This window comes from Epinephelus lanceolatus, chromosome 11 (assembly GCF_041903045.1).
Source record: "Epinephelus lanceolatus isolate andai-2023 chromosome 11, ASM4190304v1, whole genome shotgun sequence".
Taxonomy (NCBI): Eukaryota; Metazoa; Chordata; class Actinopteri; order Perciformes; family Serranidae; genus Epinephelus; species Epinephelus lanceolatus.
The window spans coordinates 30,474,510-30,500,683 of record NC_135744.1 but is presented as its reverse complement, the minus strand read 5'-3'; the positions used below and the strand labels follow the sequence as shown (position 1 = coordinate 30,500,683).

Sequence of the window (26,174 nt, the reverse complement as noted above, 5' to 3'; positions counted from 1 at the left end):
ACAACTTTAGCATAACTTTAGCATGAATTTAGCATAAATTTAGCAAAGCTGACAGAGGGGTGACTGGAAGCCTCTTCAAGGCAAACCATTTTTGGGAAAAGGCACCCCTGACAGCCACTACTTTTGACATACTTTGCAACTATAGACCCCTTTTTACTTCCCATAGAGGCACAACACAGGGCACCACTGCTGCCTCAAAAACAACATAATTGGATCCTCCTCCAGCTACTGTATGACACTCGGATACCATTAGTTAGGACAGTTAGCCAGCTATGTGTAAATGTCATACATACATTAGGTGTAACCGTCAGCACAACCGTCAGGGCCTCAATGGCCCTCTTTGCTTGGGCCCCCCAGAATCTAGGATTACCACTGGATGCTTTCAATACATAAGGTATTAAAGGTTGCTATTGTATTTCCTCTAGCAGACATGGTATTCCTTTACTCTATTTTTGCAGGACAATGGTTGAATGACGTCCATTTATTTCTTTATATTTGCAGCATTAGTGTTTGAAGTTAATAGAATTAGACATCAGTGGAAGATGTTCATGCACTGAGATCATCAGTCTATTCTTTCTTTTTCAAAACACGTTACGGATGTTTTGTTTCCAGATATACAAGCAGTTGCAACAGTGCATCACCTCTGCTCTGTAATGGTGAGAGCTCCTGCTGTGTGGAGGGGAATCTTTGTGTTTCAGTAACATGTTTTCCCTCTCTCGTCAGATCCATGGTGGGCACCTCGCTGCAGCAGCTTCCACACCCAAGCTTCTGTCAACACATGCCTGCCTTGGACTGGCTGTGAGTCTGCTCTGACAGTGTACTTGTGTGTGTGCAGGTGTGTAGGGCATGTGTGTGATTCAGTAGATGTGTGCACTAAATAATTTATCAGACAGACGGATGTGTGTGTGTTTTATGTTTGTGTGCATACATTAAAACAAATGATGGCGACAAGTAACAGTGTGGTTACATAGCTGATCAAGTATGTCCTCCAGACTATGTAAGAGGTGACGCATCCTTAGCCAGTGTCACTGTGGTTTGTCAGCTTGACTGACTATTTTGGGTCAGTGAGGCAGATGAGTCTGACGCTAATAATGGCCTCAAAGTATCTGTAGCTTTCATGGCAGCACTCATACTTGCTCCACTTCTTTAAAGGAATACCTCATTCCCTAAAATGATATGTATAACAATTATCCACCCAATGTTACATTGAATTGGGGAAGATAACTGTGTTTTTCTCTCATGCCTCCACAGTGTGCAAAGAATTGAGAAAAAGCAAACGTTCTTGATAAACTGAAGTCATAGGGGTCCAAGTTTAACAACAGCAAAACTATATCAAAACATCTTTTCCCCAAAAAACTTAACCATTTAAAACATTTTTGCAAAACAGTCTCTGAATAGTGCACCTCTGCTGTTTATTTTTTTTGTGAAAATGCATATGTTTGGGAAGTAATGAGCGTACAACTGGATGAATGAGACATGGATTTTATTGTTCAAGTTTTGTGAGAGTTTGTACATGGTTGTTTCACTCAATAAAAATGTTGTATAAAGTCTTACACTCAATTTATTCTAAGAATTTTTTTCTGTTTTTGGATTCTACTTTCACCTTCGGGCATGTGAGAAAAATCCTGAATTTAAGGTAACACTAATTGAAATATAAATGACCATTTGGAGACTGAAGTATTCCTGTAAATTCTAAAGCAAACAGTCTGTCACTTTATTGCTTTCTCATTATATTTTTCTCTTTTTCTTCCCCTCCAACACCAGTATATTCTATTCTATTTGCTTTTATGCTCATTGGGAATAACGTTTTTTTGTTACATGTGAAAACCCCATCTTAGTAAAAGCGAACACACCATGTTCCCCCGCCACTTTTTTCTGCTCTCAGGGATCTTGAGGGAAACCAGATTGAAACTCTCAACTACTCGATCTTGAAGACCTGCAGCAAACTAGAAGTTCTGTGAGTATTAAATGTGATAATAGCCCAAGTATGTTTGGAACACAATCACTTCAAGGAGTTTATCAGAGTCCTAAGCCCTGTTTCCATTTAGGAAACTTTTAAGGTTTCCTAAAAGATGAACTGCAAACTATAGGTGTATTCCTGTCTGCTGGGATGACGCACTGGCAATTGTGTTTTGGCCATCAATGGTGCCATATTGTCTTTACAAAGAAAACTTCCTCAAGTGAGCATGAATGTGGTTTATGTCATAAAGTTCTATTTACATTCAGCTCTAATCACCTTTTTTTTTTTACTCTTCTTGCACAGTAGTTAAACTTAATTAGTCCTCAAAAATTTGGCAGTATATCTGTTAGTATGTGTTCCTCAACAGTTTATGTATTAATTCAAACTAGTCCATACCCATAGCTTTGTCACCTTCTACCTATGCCAGTTCTCAATGCCTATGTGCAGTTTCACATAGATTGACCACGTCAGTGAGTAGAAAAACATGGGACAGACAGAATGACACACTGACTTTGTCATACCAAAAATGAGAAAAAACCCCCAAAACATTCAGCCACAGGGGGAGCCACAGCAATTGTTCACATTTTAGCAATTTTTAAGCATGTTTCTGTTGTTATAGCGCCACCCAGTTGCCAATTAGAGTTAAATTTCTCCAGTCACCTTGAGGCGTCCTGTTCTACATATCTACCAAGTTTAGTAAAAATCGATATGGCGGTTAGGCCTAGATAAGAAATTATCTCTCTAGCGCCCCCATTTTGTTTGATGGGGTCAATAATGGAGGGGTCCCCTCAGATTATGTGTGGTCATATGCCTACAAAGTAGCGTGGTGATCGGTGAAACCCTTGAGATGTTATACACCTTTATGTGATGAGCCACGCCCTCCGCAATATTCATTGCCTTATAGAAGCTCAGTTTTAGTAAGTTTTCCAACTTTTGCCAAGAGGGAACTTTAGATATTGGTCCCTAGATTATGTTCACCCAGTTTCATGCAGATCAGTCAAACTTCCTAGGAAGAGATCGATTTTAAGTGTTCCTCATGAGGAGAGGCATCTCTGTGCAAAGTTTCATGTCTCTACGTCATCCAAGGCATGAGATATGCCCATTCAAAGTTTGCAATTTCAATTGGTTGCTATAGTGCCCCCCTTTGGCTAATTGATGTAATATTGCTTCATTGGCATCCTCCCATGACCCTCTACCACTGTGCCAAATTTCACATGGATTGACCGAGTCAGTGAAGAGAAAAACGTGGAACAGAGCCACAGACAGAGTTTTCGTCATTACCATTGCATCTTAAGGACTATGAGCTACTCTGGACTCCTAAAGATTCAGGGGTGCATGAACACAATCTGGTTTTGATGTTCCTGCTTTATTTCATATTTTATCCTAAGACAAAATACAATATATATATATATATATAGACTTTCCTACTTTTCCTCAACTCTTCTTCGTGGTGCAGAGTTCATTCGGCTTGTTCCCTTTGTGTTATTATCAATTAGGAAAATAATGATAAAGACAAATCAATTACAACTGTGAATTCTTGTTTACAGTTTAGTGTTCCGCTCTTTCACACACAGATACACACACTTGTCTACTTAAATTAATTTCTATTACGGATCATCAACAACAAGTGCTCAGCAGCGTGCACTGTTCGATCACATTACTAAGAAATGGGTCAAACAAGGAGCTGCAAGCCCTCAAACTGTGCTGACATCCAGTAACTGCAGACACAGAAGAGACCTGCAAACCTTTTATGGCACCTATCAGTGATTCATATGATAATATTTCTTTCATTTAGCTCTTTTAAAAAGGAGAGTTAAAAGTTTGCTCTGCAAGAACCAAGGTATTTAAACATTTTCAACACGTAAAACAATTTTAATTTAAGTCTCATTGGGGTCTTCATAATGAATTGTGTTTAAATGTGATTGAAGAGAACTCACTGACCTTAAAAGGCAAACAGAATATTAGCATGGACCAGCCTTTTGTACTAAAGCTGCCATCTGAAGACCTCTAATCCAGAATGGACCTGAGGCTTTTCTTTAAGCTTTTATCTCCAAGCTGTGTTACAGTGTTAATAACAGATGGGTACTTTAAAACCTTCTAAGGTACAGTAGTCATTTCTCTTGGGAAAGAAACATAGTTTGAGTCGAGGAGGGATTTCAATCTGCTCATGGTTTTGTTTGGCCGTACAGTGCTTTTCATTTTTATGAATCTTTGAGCTGCATGTGTTCGTGCGACACTGAGCATCTCTGTTTATCTCTGTCATCATGTTTCAAACATAATAAAAATTTGTGGTCATAATAGAATTGACAGAAAGTCAGATAAAAACCACTCGGCCTCAGAGCGAGTATAAAATGTGTCAATCCAGCTTCATGTTTCTGTGCTCAGGTGTCATATTGAATCTTGTCAGTTTTGTCACTTTGACCCCGAGACAATTAAGTACAAGAGTACTGCTTGCGTGTCCCTTATCAGCACTGTTAAGCTGTCCTTGAGCGAGGCATATATCTGACATCTGCCTCAGTGTTGGTCTGTAGTTTTTGGCAGAATCTAAATGTGAATATATGAATTTGTATGGGCAAGACAAGGTTAAAAAAGTTTCATATACAATGTGGAAACTCTTGTTTTTTTCCAATTAGAGCTGTTTGAGTCAGCATTGAGTCAGGGAGCAGCACTGTGGGAATAGATAGCGCTACTGCAACATACGCGATTGCATCCAATCCCAGCAGTGATCCACCACCCTGCACATGGTTTCTGACAACAGCTCTGTCCTGTTCAGGTTACTGATGGACAACAGGATCAGAAGAGTTCCTGAAAACACCTTCCAGTCTCTGTGGAAATTGGCTGAACTGTGAGTATCAGCCAGTTTATCTGTACCTGTATCATTAAATGATAACAAGAGACAGTTAATCTAATCAATCACTGGGTTTCAGTGGAAATTAAAATGTCTCTCTGAGAATCTTTCAAAGCTCTGCTGTATCCGTTTGAAAGTGGATTTTCACAGTCTGACTCAAATTTAATTAATTTCTAACCCACTTGCAGATCTTTATCAGCTTTACACAATTCTCTTACTAAAAAAAACATAATCGTAAAACATTGTTTTCAGCTTTTTATTCAAATGTGAATGATCAAACAATGAGAACTGTTGTTTATTGTCACTGAGGATGAAAGTCAATCTTAATGAAATCTGTTAAATGATATTATTACAATGTGAGCTCATAATGTCTGGGTTGGTGGTTTATGTAAATGATATTTTACTGTTTTTGATGGTTGATTATGTTGATTATTATGTTGTTGGATGGAAAATAAGAAAGCAGTGTGTTCAATGAAAATAACAAGTTTGTTTAAACAATAAATGATTTACAAACAAAATAAATTCAAAATGAATCTAAAATGATAAACAAGAAATAAATCGGCAAGAATTCACATTAAAGTGTATAAAACTGCAGTGTTAGTTTTGTTAATTTTGTCCTGCTGACATTTATTCTGTTAATATTTGATATTCTGATATATCCCTACCAAATCATGTAGATCAAGACCACTGGGTAATCTCCTATAAATAGGAAACACATGTGCTTCAGTATCTTCCCTGTAGCCATGTTTGGTAATGAATGAGTAAACTATGAATGTTAGTGAATCTGCAATTTGTTTTTGTCTGTAGAATTAGCATTTCCTTTTTCTTTTTCTCACTCTTTCACTGCACTTAGGAATCTGTCCAACAACCAGATCAAGGAGCTCCCGAAAAACACCTTTAAGAGCCTCTTCAAGTCCCTCCTTAAACTGTAAGTAACTGATAGTCTGGCTGCAAGGAGAGGTGTGCTTCATTATGTGAGGATTATTGGAGGGGATTTTGGTATATTAAGTGTAATAACAGGTTGGATTCAGAGAACATGCCTTTATCTTACTGTTAATGCCTCCCACAGGATGAAACTCAGAAAATTAAAGAGACTCTTTTGTGGAACAAAAAGAGCTTTTGTCTCGTGTTGGACTTTGCTGTCAGAGATGTCACTGTTGTAAAAGTGAAATCAAAACACTGACATTTGAAAAGCCATTGACAATTGGCACTCAGTCTTAAGTTTGAAATGAAAAGCACAAGTGTCATCTCTGTTCCATTTTAGGGTCAGAATCAGGTCGAAGTCTGAACAGGTTAAATCAGGTTTAAATCTAATATGATTTTTTATTTTACAGTCTATCTGTCTCATGTCCTTCTATCAGAATATAGTGACAGTCACCGCAAATATGACAAAAAGTTATTTTTATAAAAGTTACTAACTGCAGCTTTTAGTAATGTTTTAAATGCAGCACTTGAGTTGTAATTAAGTATTTTTACAGTGTAGTATCTGTTAGAAATCCAACAGCCTGTCCACTGGTCCTCCTATGGCGTTTTTGATGATTAAGATATATAAAACAACTGCTGTATTTGTTTTTTTGTAAGTGATTTATTCATATGACAAATTGTTTGAAAGCTAAGTTACATTAATGTTGACCATTTTAAGGGTCAACCACCACAGCAGGTTCAGTCAACACTTCTGTCTGACAAAAAAACATACAAACAATTACTACTCACCTTTGAAGCGTTATTATAATCTACAAATTGATATTATCCAGACAGAAATTCTGCTTACACAGCTATTAGTTGTTTTCCACACACTGCTAGTCGTCAAGACGATCGAAATCCAGCAAAATATTTAGTCTAAACTTATTATTACATCTAGAGATATCCATAAACTACCGTTGCATTGTTTCAAATGTTCATATTATCCACACTACATACAAACAAATCGATGGGCGCACCCTAAAATGGAGCCAAACTCCTGCCCTTTCCATTGACACCTCACTTGAGCCACTAGGAGCTTCCAGAGTTGTTGCCATGGCCTCCATAGCCAACCATAGCCTGAGCTGAAGGACTGTACATCACTGACATTTCCTGTAGTTAAAATGCATTTAAAGCCCCAGCAATTGGCCCACTTCGCCCAAGGCTTATGGGTCTTGTAGTCAATGACACTCCTGACCTTGAGTGCACTTTTGGGTAACAGGCCTCACAGACTGTTTTTGAATGTACAGAAATGATTAAACAAATGGCTCGTTTGTTGTCGTAATGGGGAAAACACAGTGTTTCTTATCAATTTGGGTTTTCTAGAAGTGTTTTATATATGATAAGTTCGTAAATAGCCATATCTGCCTGTGTTGATAAGTTTTTCCACCCATAATCACACATTCATTACAATGTTTTACCCTCTTATTTTGGAAAAGCACCTGGACAGAGCCTTAAAAAAACGTGCACAATTTTTAATTTCTGTGATACTGTTATCTGCTTTGAATTTGGATTATGGGAGGCTTCATGATATGATCCAGTTGTGTTTTCCAGCTAATACCTCCCAGTTCTAGTCATCTGCAGCATCTATTTTGCAAGAAAATATTCAGGCAAAGTCGAAAAAGAGAAAAAAAAAATCAGCGTGTTGAAACTTGGATAACTCAATGACAGATGCACTTACAGTGACTCTGACTGTTGGGGAAAAAACTTTGGTGTTACTTTTCAAATGAGACCATGCAACAACATATGCTAAAAATGGAACAAGAACAGCTGTCAGTTTACTTTGGGTGTGCCTTGGACAGGCGTTTTAGGTGGATTTTGGTGAATTTCACAGGACCTTGAAGAGGTTTAAAGGATCTGATTGCCTCTCTTATCACTGGTGAAAGGTATGAGCAGACAAAAACAGAAATACCAATGGACCAGTGCACACTGTGAAAACTGTTTTAGACGACAAAGTTGATCAAAGGGCCATCTCTACTGGAAAATTCAGTTTCCTCGAAAATATTTTGGACACTTTCACAAGAAATGTGTTTTTACCTTTGTTAGTTTGCTTGTCTGGAAATTTGAATCTTTGAATAGACACTTTAACTTATCATCGGCAGGAAATGATGGCTCTGTTCCATCAGCTTCCTGATGGGCTTGGCAGGATGCAGGAAGTAGTACACCTGAGAGTAATGCAGCCATTAATAATGATATTACATACCAATGTCTAGGAATGTCACCAGGCCGTGCAGCAGTTTTGGCACACAAGCCACAGTCAGATTTGCAGGTCATGTGGCAGAATTTTTAAGTGCACATCGATTACAATAGCAGCAGCTGTAATACAATAAAGAACATGAACAAAGCACCACACTCTTTGACAAATCACTCTTTGTATTATTACAGTTTGAGCAACTGGGTCAAAATGACGATTTAAAAGAGTGGTAGTATATTTGTGCCAATTATGTTTGTCAGAAGCATAGGGAACTTTTTTGACATATCTGCAAGTTGATACAGAAGTATAAATGGAAGCTGTCTCGGTATCCGTGTTACTGACACTTGTGCTTTTACCGCTATGACATGTCAGAATGTCATTTGTGTAAAAACTTGTATTGCTTTGCCTGTTCAGTATGTTCTCTGGGAAAGATGAAGCACATTAAGAAAAGGCATTATAAAAGTCTGACCATTTTGTGTGCACACTCATACCTTTCACTTATTAAAATCTTCCTGAAAAGATCACTCCTACTGACACCTCTGTACTGTTAACTTTTCAGTTTTAAGGTAAAGACTCAGCTGCTTGTGAACAGCTGCTGTGAAAGAGCGGGGCCGGACCAGCGATACTGCCAGGCAGAGTATTGCCTCATGAATGATATTACAAAGTTAATGAGCTCCGAACAGTCTGTTTAATCAGCAGTGAGGTGAACCCGAAGCACTGGGAAACAATAATTCTCAGTGAAATTAAATGCTTGTGTCATCTGTTCAGCTGCTGCATGGGGCTAAAGAGAAATTGATGCCTGGTGTAAACAAATCAGCAGCTGCCTGTTTCAGTCTGATTAAAAATTTCACAGGAGTAAAGTATGATATCCGTCTGGCAAACCTCATCAGAGGACAATATTGGTATTTATTTTACCATGACTTCAATTGAATGTAACATGGCTAGAGATTAAAAAGCTTATATATGTTATTCAGTCAGTCATCTCACATTTCTTTAACAATGGTACTGACAGGACATGCATTAAAATTTGCAGAAGAATATAATTTTCCCTGCAGATGATGATGATAACAATGGCAAACAGGTAAATGTACACTGAGAAAAAGAAAGAGATGGGGTTGTTTCCAGTCGCTTGATTAAACCATGACATCACTGTCATTTTGCTCAGGAAAGGAGAAATCTCATTCTTTCTGTGAGATTCTTTTGAAGCAATATTTTCCATTTCCAAAACTCAGCTGGAAGAACAGCAAGATAATTACAAAGGACAGTGTGTACCTCCAGCTTTTGAAAGATGAATGGGGTGCTGATTTTTATGTGATATTGTGGGTTGGTAGCAATTATGGTTGTAGCACTTTACAGCTGGCAACAAGCACATCACTGTTGAAATTACAAGGATATTGCAATGAATCAGTTTTTCTTTTTCATGATGTGCTGCCTCCCCATAAATGCTACCGGTGAGAGGGTCTGCAGACGTTTATGGTTTAAAGGTCCCTAAAGTCACACTCAAAACAACAGCAGTTTGTTCATATTGTCTTGCAAAAGGCTGTTTACCAGAGCAAGACAAAGACGACGAAGGTGTATCCATCCTTGTCCTTCATCTGTGGCCAGAACGGAAAAACAAATTTAAGGTGACCACAGGGTCGAACCAAACACTGAGACGAATCCTGCGTAACAGCCTTGGGTTTTTCTATTGCCGTACGTGCACAACATAATAATGACGTAAAGACAAATTCTCTCACTTCAAAAACAGGTATGAATAACTTTAGAAACAGTAGATAGAATTTAATTCAGTCTGCAAATAGAAATGAGAACATTGTGTATTAATATACAAATTCATGTAAATTAGGGCCATAACCACCATCTAAATGATGTTAATGATAATGATCAATCTTTCTAAACGTAGACCATAGCTTGGGGCAGCAGTAGCTCAGTCCATAGGCCCGTCCGGACCAAAATATGGAGCGTGGACTTGTGGCTGGAGAGGTGCCAGTTCACCTCCTGGGCACTGCTGAGGTGCCCTTGAGCAAGGCACCGCACCCCCCCGCCGCTCGGGGCGCCTCACCAAGGGCAGCCCCCTCACTCTGACATCTCTCCACTTTGTGTATGTATAGGTCCTGTTTGTGCATGTGTGTGTCTTTTGGACCTGTGTGTAATTGACAAGCAAGAGTGAAAACATTGAATTTCCCTTCAGGGGGATTAATAAAGTAAATAAACTTAAACTTAATGTTCAACATGTTTTCAGTTCCTCTCTACAGCTGCTCCATAAACTCACTCCTTTAACTGAGATACATGGAGTTTGGCGTTGGTCCTCACAAATGGTTTTTTGAACATAAAAATACCTCTCAAAGCATGTTGACTTTCTCTCTTTTGAAACAACGTTTGGATGCAGGTAATAATAATAATGATTTATTGAAATAATTATTTTTTATTTTATTTTATTGTATTTTATTTTAGCTTTTTCACATAATTTGAGCTGTTTTAAAGTTGACCAATCCTTAACAATTCTCATGGCTCTCTTTTGAAGTATGAAAATTGGAATTTGTTTTCATGTATTTCCCCACACTTCCACACAATAGGTAATGCATGGCAGAATAAACAAACCGAATAAGGTGTATAATGAAGCTGGATTTATAAGATCTTTAACTTTATATAATATTGCAGTTGACGAGAAATCTTGCAAAATTTCACAGAACAATATGAATTCCACAGAGACAGATGCTGCAATCCCTTGTTGCAAACAATAACAGTATAACGGAATGGTTGTTAGTACTCTGAGTACAAAGAGGAAGTTCTTTTTGCATTTTTTATTGTAGGCTATAGTGACACAGGTATAACCTCATAGTGTAATTTTAGTAACATAAATATATAATGTATCCTGTATGGAGTGGGACTGAATAAAGAAAATCGAAGGCCTGTATATTCTTGTCAAAAAAGACAGGGAACATCTGGATTCTACTGTCATTCAGTCATGCGTTACATTTCACCCAGACAGGCTTTATTCAGTTTGTCATCATCTGTTTCTGTTTCTGTTTCTGCAGAAATATCTCCCACAATCCCCTTCTCCACATTCACCCCAGCCACTTCAACCACCTGACACATCTTCAGTCTCTGTAAGTAAACACACACACACACACACACACACACACAGAAACTTCCTGCTGCAGCCTGTTCAATGGTGAAATGATTATGTTTTGTTTTCTATAGGGCGCTGGAGGGCATAGAGATCCCATATATTCAGACTAAGATGTTTTTACCGATGAAGAACCTCTCCCACATGTACGTACACACACTCCTACAACAGCCTCACAATCCGTCTGTCATCACTAAATAACCCAACATGATGTCTCTCCATCTTTTTATTTCCTCTATGTGTCATTGTTTCTCTTTCTCCCACATTTATTCTGCTACCACCTTCTGTTTTTGTGCTCATCTTCTCCGCCGCCAGCTACTTTAAGAAGTTCCAGTACTGCTCCTATGCACCTCATGTGAGGTCCTGTAAGCCCAACACAGACGGCATCTCTTCCTTTGAGGACCTGCTGGCTAACGTAGTGCTGCGAGTGTCTGTGTGGGTCATGGCCTTCATCACCTGCTTCGGTAACCTCTTTGTCATCGGCATGAGGTCGCTGATACGAGCAGAGAACAACCTGCATGCCGCCTGCATCAAGGTCCTCTGCTGTGAGTAACCACACCACTGTACTCTCAGGTATACCGTGGGCAAATACAGTGATACGTGAATGAGTGTAGCACCAAACTGCATGGGCGGGTTGTGAGATAATGGGCCCCTGGGCACAGACATACAGAAGGCCCCACTGTCTTTCCTACAGCAAGACACAAAGACTTTATGGTGGTGCTTTTTTGTTTTGTTCTATGTCTCTTTGTAGTCATCCTCTGTCTCTTTGAGGTACTTGTGTCTTCTTGTGGTTGTTGCCTCTGTCTAGTCATTTTTTTGTCTCGTTGGGGTAATCTTTTTTGTAATTTTCTGTAGTTATTTTGTGTGTCTTTGCAGTTCCTTTGCATCTCCTTGTGATCTTCTTGTGTGTCTTTGTAGTTGTTTTGTGTCTCTTTGAGGTGATTTTGGTTTTTGTGTGTCATTTTGTGTCTCCTTGTGGTTGTTTCGACTAGTCGTTTTTTGTCTCTATGAGATAATTTTGCATCTTTTTTTGTCATTTTCTCTTTGTGGTTGTCTTGCCCCCTTCTGTAGTTATTTTGTGTGTCTTTGCAGTTCCTTTACATCTCCTTGTGACCTTCTTGTGTGTCTTTGTAGTCGTTTTGTGTCTCTTTGAGGTGATTTTGGTTTTTGTGTGTCATTTTGTGTCTGCTTGTGGTTGTTTCGTGTCTCTGACTAGACGTTTTTTTTGTCTCTATGAGATAATTTTGCTTCTTTTTTTGGTCATTTTCTCTTTGTGGTTGTCTTGCCCCCTTCTGTAGTTATTTTGTGTGTCTTTGCAGTTCCTTTACATCTCCTTGTGGTCTTTTTGTGTGTCTTTGTAGTTGTTTTGTGTCTCTTTGAGGTGATTTTGTGTTGTTTCTTTTTGTTGTTGTTTTCTGTTTGTGGTTTGTTTCATAGTTTTGTTTTGTTTTTGTCTCCTTGCGGTCTTTTTGTGTCTTTCGTAGTCATTTTAAGTCATAGTGGTCGATACGTGTCATTTTACAGGTGAGGGCCCCTGACACTTTGGGTCTCTGAGCTTGCGCCCACTAGGCTCATTTGGTCATCCATCCATGCCCAACTGTGTCTGTAAGGGAAGTTTTTTTGTCGTTTTAAAACATCCTGCATTAATACATTTAACTAAATTCTATTTGTTGTTGTCTTTGCTTTTTGATTCCATGTTTTTATATTTGTTTGTCTGTTTTTTTGCTATGGACTTATTAATATATGTTCTTAATGCTGATATGGTGAGATTCCCTTTATAAGCCTCTCTGGGTTTTTTAAATCTCACCTGCACAATCTGCTTACTGTATTCTGTCGGTTTTGTTTGCTTGTTTTTCTTTTTTACTGTGCAAATAAATAAAATAAAATAAATAAATAAATAAATAAATAAAAAAAATTCTACATGTGATGTCAAATCTCTGTGGAATTTCTCACACCACCAGGAGCAGATATGCAGATTTGCACAAAATTGAAGCCTTTGGCTGTGAGCTTTAGTATCACAGGAATATCACTCTTTGATCCTTAGCAGCAGTATTAGCATTAATTAGTTAGTTAGTTTTATGACTATAAATGTCCACTACAAGGATACGAAGTGGGATACATTTCCATTTATTTTTTAAGATATTGAGTAAGATTAAACATTTGAAAGTATTTATAAATTCAGCCTCAAAAAGGATTAGAGGTGTTATCAGGATTAATTTCAAAATAATCAGCAGTAAGAGGTCATATTCCAGCAAATAATTACACATAGCAAAGAGGGTTTGTTATAAATCAAAGGCAAACACTTAAAGACGGAAAAAAATTAACAGGGATGGAAGTGCATGAAGGAAGGCTTCCCTGAAATAATCCATATCCTTAGTAACTTTAAATTGACGATATTACTTCTCTCCTTCGTCGTGTACCATTTGTTTTTGTTTTTTTATCTGTTGTCTAAGTTTTGTATTCTCAGTCACTTCATCTTACTTTGGCTCAAATGTGTCAGCTTTACTGATATAACCCCCGTCACTCTGACTCTCCCTCTCTGTGCCTGTTACTCCTCCACCCTCCTCCCACCCACCCTCATCCTCCAGGCTTCACTCAGAAAATCTTTATAGACAATACTGTAGCTTGATATGCATTACCTTGTTGTCCTTATTCCTGTTTTTTTCATTCATGTTGTGGACTTGTATTGCAGCAGGAAAACTATAAAATATGTTGAAGCTTTAAAAATTGAGCCCGACAGCTCACCTAGTTTCCCACCCTGACACTGCTGCACACAGTGTCATCCAGACGTGTGTATCCCATGCTAGTGATTGCTCCTGCCTGAAGGTAGAAATAATACGCTGTGGTATGAATTTTAATGAGAAATGAAATTTTGGGTCTGCCAGCAGCTGACAGATAAACTCATCCTCTAGCACACAGAGCTCCTCTCTCTGTAAATGCACATGTTTGTCACTATCTCTTATCATGCAGGTGCAGACTGCCTCATGGGTGTGTACCTGTTTTTTGTTGGAGTGTTTGATGTGAAATTCCGCGGGCAGTACAACCGTAACGCCCTGCTCTGGATGGAGAGCGTGGAGTGTCGGACCATTGGATTCCTGGCCATGCTCTCCTCAGAGGTAACTCAATCGACCTCTGTGGCGATCCTCTCCGTAATGTTGTCAGACATTTACAATGATATCTGGGCCTGTCAGTGGCAAAAACAAGCAGTTTTAGTGGACGCACATTGACAGTGTGAACATGCACTGAGTGGTTACATTGCAGCCTGTTTCGTGGCTGCTGGTCACAGCGCTCTCTCTCAATGCTGGATCCATTTCAAAACATGTTGTTCTCATTTGTCACCTAGACACACAGATGTAGGAAAATAGGCTCCGGGTTGAGGAATATTGAAGTTACCCTTTATGATTTCAATTACACATTCTTATTCTGCTGCTGCTGCCTTTTCACTGATCTCATATCAGCCACTGCTGCTGCTGCTGCCTTTTCACTGATCTCATATCAGCCACTGCTGCTGCTGCTGCCTTTTCACTGATCTCATATCAGCCACTGCCGCTGCTGCTGCTGCTTCTGGCATTTTATCAGCCCAGCCTGCACGTACTTGAGGCTCTGAGTCTAGTTTGCCAAAGGAGACTTTGATTATAACCTGTTTCTGCTCAAAATGTTGCTATATGTCTAAAGCCTTTACATGCTAAATTTACCTTTTTATGCACCAATATTTAATATAAATAAATGTATATCTTACTGGTGTTGGTGTTTTGTTTTTTTGATGATATTATGCATCGATCTAGCTTTTTGCCTCCTGATACAAATTTCCGTACCTTAACTATGTTTATCAGACGACCGAGTATCACTGCTCTCTTGTCTGTGAACCTCACTGCAACTATTTTTATGTAATGTGACATGAGGCATTGGTGTGGGACTGCAAACTGAGCTGGCAGGCTGCCGTGACTGTATGAATATAACTGATAGTGGAAACGCTGAATTTTATAATGTTGTTGATGAAGAAATGGAGGAATGCTCTATTTAAGCAGTTTCCTGTTTTGTTTGTGTTGTGCACAAACACGAGTATGTCACAGTATGCCCTAAGAATTAAAAACAAAAGCAGACATGAATATAAACACTGCACGGTTTAGATTATTAAAATAAAAAGTTCAGGACATGTAGTGCATTTTGGTAAGAAGTCAATGTAAACTTGACTTCAGTCAGAGAACTCCACAGGGCACATTTTGATGTGAGTTTTTCCACCGGATCAGATATGTGAATCCTTGACCTCTGACGTCATGGACAGATTTTCTTTTTATCTGTGCACAAAAAAAAACAGTGAACAACCTCAAAACTGATAAAAAAAGTTCTCTACTGAGCAGAGATTAATGAACTGTACCAATGGTTCTGCATATTTTAGCCCATAATGACTATAAACCACATATACTTCAAATTACTGCAAAATGAACATTAAATTCATGCACTCAGTTGTTGGAAAATAAAGAACAAAAGCACCTGAATGCACAAATAAGGAGTAGTCTTCAGTGTGCCCATTAGCATGCATTGCAAATCTGCGGCAACAACAAACCCGATTTATGTTACTGTGATCATTTATCTGAAGCACATTTCAAACCTCGGCATTTTTATATCATGTTACTTGAGCTCAACCCAATGTCTGTCTGGGAAGAGGAAAATCAATCTATAAGTTTATGTAAATGATCAGCAGAGGTGTCAAGTGATTTGTGAGTTAAGATGTTCCTTTAAGATTCATATTGAGTGTTTTCCTCCAGGTGTCTGTTCTCCTCCTGACCTACCTGACTCTGGAGAAATTCCTGGTCATTGTGTTCCCCTTCAGCAATCTGCGCCCGAGCAAACTTCAGACTGTGGTGAGCTGCTTTACACTATACTATGATAGTACTAATACAGATTACGGGGGGGGGATACCTGCTGAATGTCTTCTTTTCTAATTAATTCAATTGAATCCTTTGCGCTGTTTTATATAGAGAATCTCAAAAGAGACAACACCAGTTTACTACTTGCTTCAGTTGTGTGGTGTGTAAAATAACCATATGGTGTGAAAGCATTTGATTTGTTTTTAGTTCAGCATAAATGACACTGCAGTTGTTTTATGAGTATAACTAAGCAAGAAACATGCTGTCAGTTTACTCACCTTGAGTGTGTGAAAACATCTCATTGGGAATTCTTAATCACGACTGAGATAAAAAGATAAAAGAGGATTTGCAACAAAACAGACGTTAATGTGATGCTTTTACGCTTCAGGAAGGAAACAAAACTGAACACTTGTTGATTCACTTTTAGTTCAGCTCAACTTCTTCAGAATGCTGTGTGAGAAATTAAATGACCACATACAGACTGAAAATAAAAAACAGCTTTAATATATGTATGAGGACATTAGCTCAGGGAGAACAGCTGTATAATGCATGCTTCAAAATCACTTTCTCATTCACAGCCTTGTGGTTATCAGCTGGGTGGAAACATCCAATTATATTCATGCAGATCATTGCCTTTATAGCCTGACACTCAGTGGTGTAGTGGTGGTCGATGAGATGGGTGTACCACTAGGTAGATGGGCAAGTTACCCATGGGGAAGTGGGTATACTCTACTATATATATTCCAAGACTGTAAACGGCCCGAAAAAAAGAGGTGCCACTGCTGCTGACTGTCTGTCAACAGGAGACAACTTGACAGAAGTAAATGTGTTGGAGTTCCAGTTAATTGAATGACAGTGAAGATGCGGAAATTCAATGAGTCATCAATTTGTTGAAGCTGTTTCTTTTATTGTGGGCTTTCTGGCAGAAATCCTAACAACATGTTTGTTGTCCTGCTGCAAGGTGGTCCTGGCCTCTATTTGGCTACTGGGGTTCATAATTGCTGCAGTGCCCCTAATGAATGAGGACGTGTTTGGAAACTACTACGGACACAATGGGGTCTGCTTTCCCCTGCACTCTGACAGGCAAGAAAAACCTACTGCCAAAGGATATTCCACAGGGATTTTTCTGGGTAAATTGAAGGAAAAAAGTCTTTTTCTTTTTCATGTAAGCTTATTTAATGCTGAATAATTATTTTGGCAATGAACTAAAGGATTGGTAGCAACATTTTTTGTTGGTTAAGAGAATTAATGAAAATGTAAGCGTGAAACTAACGAAACATTCATACCTCAAAGATGACGTAAAAAACCAGTGTAGAGGAATCAGATGCACTACACACAGAGATTAAATACTGAGCCTTAGATTCAGTGAGCCATACTGTTGCTTATCATGAGACATGGAAACTAAAACTCTCTCATAGTGACATAGTTACTCACTGTCACTGTGTACCAACCGACTGACAGACCAGGGAACAGCACTGCATGTTAGATTAGGCTGTTACACAGCAATCACAACGGCTCTATCAACAATGTGTGATTAGTCCAGGTTCTTATTACTCAATGTTCTCACTGCGGACCAGCGGAAGTCTGGCAGCAGTGATGAATGAATTACAGGGGATACTCTCTCTGAAAGGGTGCCAGCATTTACATCACTAGGCTGTTAAATGAAAATCATGTGAATTTATTCATGCAGGGAGAATGTGATAATATATGAGGTGCCACTGTTTGTCATTTATCGCCTCTGGCTTCTCTCTTTGAGTGTGCACATGTGCAAACCTGTGTATAAGTGCATGCATGTAGAAAATTCAAGTGTGGATCTGTGTTTGAGCAAGAGGACAATATACACTGAACCTCTCTGCCTGTTCAGTATTTCAGCTTTTTGCATTTTATACTTTTCTCCGCTACATTTCAGAAGGAAATATTGTACTTTTTACTCCTTACTTATATTAAAAAAACGTGATGAGCTTTTACAATATAATGCATTGTTCGAGATTTAATTCCCAGTGTTTGGGGCTCGTAACCTCTTACAAAATAACAATGTCTATTTGGGACATCTTGTCACACTTTAGATGTTCACAGATTGTTATTAGTTCAACCAATAAGATAGCCTGGGAACCAGACGAATCTGTGAGCTCATGTTTCATTTACTCTGGCAGATGCGTCTGGTCCTCCTCCCGATCAGACAGATTTCCAGTTAACCCAGCCACAGTCAGGCCGAATACAATCAATATGGGGTATGTTTGAGATGATGACCTTGAAGCGGTAACCTCTTGGGCTGAAAAAAAAAAAAAGCCAACACGGAAATTCAAAAAACTGCGGTTCCTGAAATGGCCATTTGAGGTTGGCTCCGAGACGAGTCAGTCCACATAGATCTCATGTTAAAGAGCCCAACTTTACAGCAGAAATAAACATGTTTACAGCCTGATACAAAAAAAAGGTTTAGGTCTCTATACATTCCTTACAACTGTATAGGGGGTGGGGTCAATTTTTATATAAGTCACCTGTTTATTTATTTTATCAAGGCTTAAAGTTATGCATGTATAAGGGCAGGGCAGCTTGAGTAAATGGCTGTCTGTGAGGCATCACTATGGTTTATGAGTCATATCCGCCCTCGCTCCATCACAGCTCCAACCTCTCATATGGTCACTTCTGGCAAAAAAAAAAAAAAACACCCAATGGCTGAGCTGCTGAAATCGTGGTTTCAAAACAGAAATCCACAAACATTATGATGTGACGTCATGGTTACTATGTCCATTATTTTATATAGTCATTGCTGATGACTCATGGAGCCTTAGTGCTTTAAGTAAAACTCAGATGGTTTCTTTGGTTTCATGCAATTATAAGTCATATATGTATATGTCACAAAATAAGCTAAGATTAGAAAAACCTTCAGAAACAATCCTCTCACGTCACCTTAGATTTATCTTGTGACCCTTTGCAGTGGGCTCGGCCGTTATGTTGGAAAACACTAGTCTAAACACAGCGATGCATCAGTATTAAAAATTTAAGAGAATCACTACTTTCTGCTTCTTTTTAGTAGATTTTAAATGCAGAACTTTTACTTGATGATTTAGGTATTTTCACATTTATGTTTCCCTACTTCTCCTCAAGTAAAGGATCTGAATACTCCACCCCTGCATTTATATGTGTGAATAGCATGTCAATTTCTTTAGGTCTAAACCTGGTGGCATTCCTGGTGATCGTCTTCTCCTACTCCAGCATGTTTTACTCCATCTATAAAACTGGCATCAACGCCATGGACTTGAGGAGCAGACTGCACAGAGATGTGGCTGTGGCCAACAGATTTTTCTTCATTGTGTTCTCTGATGCCCTCTGCTGGATTCCCATATTTATGGTGAAAATCCTCTCACTGCTGGAGGTGGAGATACCTGGTAAGAGATGAATAAATGTTAAAGATTATGTTGACATGACTTTAACATTTAAATAACATATTATTGTTTTGCTGTTTGAACTTATGCAGCCTGTTCTCTTTTAGGCACCATCTCCAGCTGGATGGTCATCTTCATCCTTCCCATCAACAGCGCCTTGAACCCCATCCTGTACACCTTGACCACCAGCTTTTTCAGAGAGCAGGTGGAGGTCTTACTCTGTCGCTGGCAAAGAAGATACATGTTGAAAAAAGACCGCAAAAGCCCCACCTCCTCCACAATATTCATGGAAACGGCACGGCCCCCTTGCTACCAGCCACCACACTACCTCCAGCCGGGGTCACTGACTGGTGCAGATCCCCGCTACGCCTGAGGGAGGCAGGAACTTTCCTAGCACTTTTTATGCTACTGGTTGAGAGCCTGTTGCTGGCTGGCTATATCTTTAGGTTTCTACACGACAGTGGCACTACTTTAATGAGACTGGCTTTCCATTGGAAAAAGAATAACAATCACTGAGCTGTCTCGTCAGGCTCTCAAGTGCTCTGCATTTGTAAAAATGACACAATGCTTTTGTCCAAAGCAGTTTACATTTTATTCCCCCTATGTATACAGACAGGGAGCACTTTGGCACCCAGTATGTTGCTCAGACTTACTTTAAAATTCTGGCACAGGGAGCCAGGGATCAGACAGCACCTTACGACTGGAGATGACCCTCTGTACCACTGCAGATACAGTCGCCTCCATGCTTGCCTGCTTATGTAGCCATACTTTCGATATTGTTCCAGGTTAGGGCACTGTAAGGTGAGAAAGGAATAACAAAGAAGATGGATGAGAAGATAAATACCAGCATGTACTGTATAGTCACTGCTACTCTGGGGACAGTCACAATGGACTTTAAATGTCTTCATACAAGCAAGAAAAGTGCTTTTATACCATACACAATGCCCTCCACTTGTCACAGATTTGAATTTAGTGACCTCTTGGTTAGATTATAGAGGTAGAACAGAAGAGGGAGCTGGAAGACTTGCAGCCAAATATCTTTCTTATCTCATAGGCACATTTTCACTGGAGTGACTCACTGATGAAGCTCAATGAGTCACAGTAGTGACTCATCAGCTCATCAGACACTGAGCCGAGAAATAGATTCAGTGATAAATGATTTCAGTCTCAATAAAACAAGGAATGCAACTGCACAAACTTGAACATTATTTAAGAAATTATAATGCTGACATAATACAAATGATTAATTGAATGTCCACACAAACGAACACGTTTGAAATTCAAATGCCAAAATCCAGCTCCCATTTTTTTGTGTTTCATTCAAATGCAAAGTCCATTTTACATGTCGTTTTAATATCCTTTATGAAGCAATTTATATTCAAATTCATAATACAATTTAAGGTGATTATGCTACCCAAATAATCCATGACATTTATTTTGCTCTCTGCTTCCTCCCTCTTTATTTCTGCTCACTGCTTTTCTAGTTTTCGTTTCCTCTTGCTCCTCAGTGTTGGGTTTACTGGCCTAATTAGCTTTTCTGATGATACTTCATTTATTTTTCTGTAATACCCCTTTTCTAACGCCTCCGATGCACAGAAATGTAGAGGTGAAGCTACAAAAGAAGGAGTGTATTTGCATATTCGCAGGGTTGATGTGTCATCATGCAAAATTGTTCTATAAATGCCACAAATAATATTTAACCCAACAAATCTTAAAATGAAATGTTTAATGCCACATTAAATTATTATCAGGCCCCTAGTAATAAAGACATTTTATATGATTTTACCTTTAATGGCGTTAGTTGACAGGTTTGTAGTGAAGGGGGTGCGAAAATAATTATGTGGTTAATGTGAAAATGACAACGCGCACTGGGCTTTTGCATTTGAATTATATGGAAAGATGAAAATGTCATTGCTAAAGTGAATTTTGTTGAATTAGGGCAGGATTATAATTACATGTGAAGCACTTTAAATATGAGAGAAACCAGCCAATTGGAGAAAAACATGAGAGAAAGACTCTTAACCATTGACAATCACTGAATGTCATGCATCAGTTATGTGTAGCAGTAGCTAACTTCCTGTTCCCCCCGACTGTAAACTGATAAACATTTTGCCATATTTTTTGTACATTGTTCTGATGTAAAGGGTGTCATTTGAATTTTCTTCTTGTTTGTTACATGTTATTTTGTACACTCCATGTGCATGTACAGTGTGAGCTCTGGTTTTGAGCCTGAAACAATATGCTGTAGCATCTTGATACCATTAAATGTGTGACTGACCCAGATTAGATTAAAATGTTTTGTTAAGGCATGCCATGTAACATGAAATTCACTAATCTGTACATGAGGAATTTGTTAAATTCAGATACATTATCATTGTGCTTGTGAGATGTCGCCAGGTCTTTGGTTCATGTCTCTTTTTCTACTTTTTTTATACTGATATATTTGCCTCTGTTTTTGCTGCTTAAATTCACTGACAATCATCAACACCAATGAAAGGACTACAAGATGACTAAACTTATATAGGTTTACTGATTTTTATAGTTGTATGCCAAGCAGTGGAACTCCCTCTCATGAAATAAGGAATATCATTTCCTACTGTGCTATGCAGGTGTGTGTATATTTTTATGCATTATGTTTTAGTTTGGCACAGTGTATGTTCTCTATTGTTGGAGTCATCAAGTTTGTAAATTTTGTGTTTATTGGCTTCCCCACAGAGATGGCTCTTTGAATCAATAAAAAAAAAAAAGAGAACAGACTTGAAGTGCATTTAGATATGTTGTGCTTTTGTGTTGACAATAACCTATCCATTAAGGCTGCATGTAATTTTAAAGGAACACAGTGAAAATGGAACAAAGCTGACGAGTAAAACACCAGCATATACGCATACATGCACATACATTCTTGCACTTCTATCTCTGTTAGGACCTTCACTGACACAAGACATTCCCTAGCCCCTACCCTTACCTTAACCATCCCAACTAAATGCCTAACCCCAACCCTTACCCTAAACCTGATTCTAACCTGAACTCTAAAACCAAGTCTAAACCCTCAAACAGGCCTTTGAAAAAGTGAGGACCAGCCAAAATGTCCTCACTTTGCAAAATGTCCTCACTCTGTTGCTAAAATACATTGTTATGGTCCTCACCATATAGCATGTACAAGTACACACACACAAACACACACACTCACACTTAAATGCTGAGTGAGCAGTTCTGTTCTGAAATGATAAAGCTCCATAAATGTACCCAGTACAGAGCTGAATCCCTGGCCTACTTACCTATTTCCTTCATCAGTTATTCTGAAAAGCTGAAGAATGACAGCAGAGTTTTCTATTTATAAACCAAGCGAAATATAAAACTACTACTGGTGAGGGCAGTAGTATTTTAGCAGGTTGTCATTTTATTTGTTTAATATTGCCATATGAACGTAAGCAAATTATATGTTTACATTGTCAAATAAAAATGTATTTGACTGAACTATTGTCTACTGGATTTCAACATTTGTAGGTTTTTATAATATATCAAGGAACATCATAATTTTAACTTACTGGTTTGGTAAGAAGGCAATCCAGGCACTCCGAAAAATGAGGAAGGAGATATTAGAAAGCCTTTTTGTTGCATAGAACACAGTGACATAATACAGTAACTTAATCAAAGGGAAGCTTTTTGATCCATCAGCTGGATGCTTAAAAGTATCCTGGTCTCACAGTCTATGATTTAAGATAGGTGTGTATATATTTAAATGTATTTTTTCTGGGTTTCTTATCTCACGTCACTCTGTTTTTCATTATTGTCTATTGGTTTCACCTGTCATTGGCCATGTGATGGCCTCTGATTGGTTCCTACCACTTTAAAGGTGTGGCCATACCTGTGAAAGCCCTGAGGAAGGCCTGCAGTGGTTGAAACATGTTGGCTCTTTCAAACATTTAGCAACTACAAGAAAGGGTTTTTAATATTTCCTTTCTCGTTTTTCTAGATTTTTTCGGAGTGCCTGGATCGCCTTCTTGTCCGTCCTGTTGCTCCATGAGCAGCCGACACAGGATTTTGATCTACGTTTGTATACACACAGCAAACAGTCGTTTTTCCTCTTTTTCAAGTTCATTGGAATAATATTATTAATATTTTGTTCTGAAATACAGGCTAGAAAAGTGAGAGAAGTTAAAAACACCCAAATTAGTGGCTATATACTGTGCACACGCATACCTGATAAGAGATTTACTGTATGAAAATAGCATGAAAATTGTTTTTAAAAAGCTAAAGTGCTTACCTTATGAAATAAAGTGCTGATTTGGTGTGTGCATAGGAAGCATACTTGCTAATATTTAAAACAAAAACGTAAACACAGATGCTCAAGAGAAGCTAGTTTATCTCGTCGTGTCTTTATGCAGCCGCCTATTATCACGCTACATGTCTTTTCAGTATTTCTCTACAGCCCTTTCATCACTTAATCCGACTGCACCTGCGGCGCTCAGCATCCTTCCGTGGCAGGTGTCCTGCCCTTGGACCCAGTCGCACCCCTAGCGACACGTTGACGGACATGGCTGTCAACCAATAGAAAACGCGCCTTGCCTCAGTTTCCAGAACTCCGCCATCTGATTGGTTGCTAGGGGTGGGGCCCTGTCATCCCTACCCGTAGTGCTGTCAGCCGGGGCGGCACGACTCCCGGAGGAGCGAGACGAGACGGATTGATGAAAACAACCCACTAAACCACATAAACAAAGAATCCGTGCCAGGAAATGATCCTGTAGTCGCCAGGGTCGACGTAGAAAAGGTACGGTCCGGTTTAATGTTGCATTAGTGCTGTGTCTGGTGGTGTTTAATGGTGCTGTGGTGACTACAAAGGCACCGAGCAATGTCTTGGTTGGTATAACATCGATATAACTACCACAGGGGCTTGGACTAGCTCGCTGGCTACCGAGTTAGCTACATGGTTAGCTGGTTATAGTGGTCGACACCCATTAGCATGTTTAAAATATAACGTGACCAACCTAAACACGTTTCCACGTTTCCTCACACACTCACACGGCGAACAATGCCGCGTCGGTTTGTAGAGACTGTTTAGCTAAGCAACAGTCTTTATGTGGACAGCGACGGTGATCGTAAATACACACTTAGCGATGGCGGTGAAAGATAATATGCTACACTGCGTGTTAGCAACCAGCTTTGTAGTTTACATTAATAACATAGCATTAAAGTCACCAGTGGTATCTGCTAATACAGTTTGGGGGCTTAAATACAGTATGAAACATCTCGTAGTGTAACGTAACTTAACACATGATGTCTGACATCATGTCTGAGTCTGTTTTCCCTCATGGTGGAGATGATGTTATGGGTTGTAGATTAAAACACAGCCTTCAAATGGGGGAAACTTAAATGGGTTATGGTCCAGTGGCGCGCATCATCCCGCCTGAGTAGCTGTGCACTTTATTATTCTCCAGCTGAGATGCTCAGGAGTCAGCTTGAATATTTTGTGAGAGGAAGCCAGTGTTACAGCATGTATTATTTACATGCACTCATAACAGTCAGATGTCCCACCACTACTGTACACTTCTTTATTTCTTGTCATCTGGCGGAATGAAATCACACATTTTTATTATTTTTTATTGTGTTGACATTGTTTTACAATGAGTGGTGAATTTGCTTTGAAATTATGAGGTAAGAGGATGACTAGTTCTCCTCCCCAGCCAGGTCTGTCCACGCTCCTATTTTAAGCCAGTCCCTCCTTATTCCTCTCCCTCCCCTCCCCTCCTTTCTCAATCATCTCCCTCTTCATCTCTCCAGCTGTTTGGCACAGCCAGTCGGCAACGGCGACCCAGTTAACTCCATTGTTCTGTGTGTGGACTACAAGTAACGCACACAGACAGCATGTCATCTGTGTCACAGCGCTGGGCTCCTGTGACGTTTCTCCCACTCCTTCATATCTGTCCTCAATTTACAAAATCTTGGGGCTAGGAATATCTCTCCATTTCACTAGCCTAATTATTCCTCATGTCCAAGTTAAGGTCCTGTTAGGAGAAGGCTCCAGGGAAAAGTATAGTAAGACTTAAGTGGAGTCACAAAAATGCTTTATGTTTTGAGGAATGTGAGGATTTTCTATTGATTTAGTAATCCTTTCTAATCAAATGCATGTTGGTTAGCATGTGAAGGTGTATTATGATACACTAGGTGGGCCACTAGGTCGCCAGAGCTAGAACAATCTATATACCATGCCACTAGAATGTATTAAATTAATTGTATTTTGAGACTGTCATGTAGAGAAACACATTGGAAAAAATATTTATAATAATAATTAGGCCTAACACTTTGCATGTTCATGCTGTTTCAGAATCTTAAAAATGTAAATTTTTCACGAACAACAAAGAACAAACTTGATGTTATATTAACCATCAGTCTTTTTCTCTCATTTATCCACTTTATGATTTAAAGGGTCAAAGAGTTTTCTTAACCCACATAATTCTCATAGTGAAAACGATGTAAACTTCCCTTCATCTTATCAGCGCCCAGATCTCCGTGCTCATTTCCTAGCTCAAACCCAGCTGGATGATGCGTTTCACGAACGTTTAAATTTTCCCCAGTTCTAGGGTTGTTGCACAAACTACTGATTATACATTTTCGTATGCTGGCCAACAGAGACACAAAGAGTATAGAAGCTGATCGAGAGAAACCCACCCCCCTCTCTCTCATATTCAGGCCAGACTCAGATCAAACTATAAAACCAGGCAGTGCTGATAAATTATAAACCAAGATTCTGTTACTGTATTTCCTATTTCTAGCCTAAAATGTCTTCAGAGACATATTTTAGTGCACTCTTTGGCTGTAATAAGAGAA

General features: G+C 39.0%; 2 protein-coding genes across 2 annotated transcripts in view; both read left to right on the top strand.

Annotated features, from left to right (window-relative positions):
* rxfp2a (relaxin family peptide receptor 2a) overlaps positions 1 to 22,823 on the top strand; it is a 66,490-nt gene extending 43,667 nt beyond the window's left edge. The window contains exons 9-20 of the mRNA XM_033609741.2: positions 724 to 798; positions 1,886 to 1,957; positions 4,734 to 4,805; positions 5,662 to 5,736; positions 10,998 to 11,069; positions 11,164 to 11,235; positions 11,405 to 11,634; positions 14,060 to 14,205; positions 15,859 to 15,954; positions 16,922 to 17,090; positions 19,131 to 19,349; positions 19,454 to 22,823. Of these exons, the coding sequence (XP_033465632.1) occupies positions 724 to 798; positions 1,886 to 1,957; positions 4,734 to 4,805; positions 5,662 to 5,736; positions 10,998 to 11,069; positions 11,164 to 11,235; positions 11,405 to 11,634; positions 14,060 to 14,205; positions 15,859 to 15,954; positions 16,922 to 17,090; positions 19,131 to 19,349; positions 19,454 to 19,719 (1,564 nt within the window). The 3' untranslated portion in view covers positions 19,720 to 22,823. The remainder of the gene's footprint in view (positions 1 to 723; positions 799 to 1,885; positions 1,958 to 4,733; positions 4,806 to 5,661; positions 5,737 to 10,997; positions 11,070 to 11,163; positions 11,236 to 11,404; positions 11,635 to 14,059; positions 14,206 to 15,858; positions 15,955 to 16,921; positions 17,091 to 19,130; positions 19,350 to 19,453) is intronic.
* Positions 22,824 to 23,968: 1,145 nt separating this feature from the next.
* Positions 23,969 to 26,174, top strand: part of fryb (furry homolog b (Drosophila)) — a 73,877-nt gene continuing 71,671 nt past the window's right edge. The window contains exon 1 of the mRNA XM_078172498.1: positions 23,969 to 24,117. The gene's annotated coding sequence lies outside the window, so the exon portion shown is untranslated. The remainder of the gene's footprint in view (positions 24,118 to 26,174) is intronic.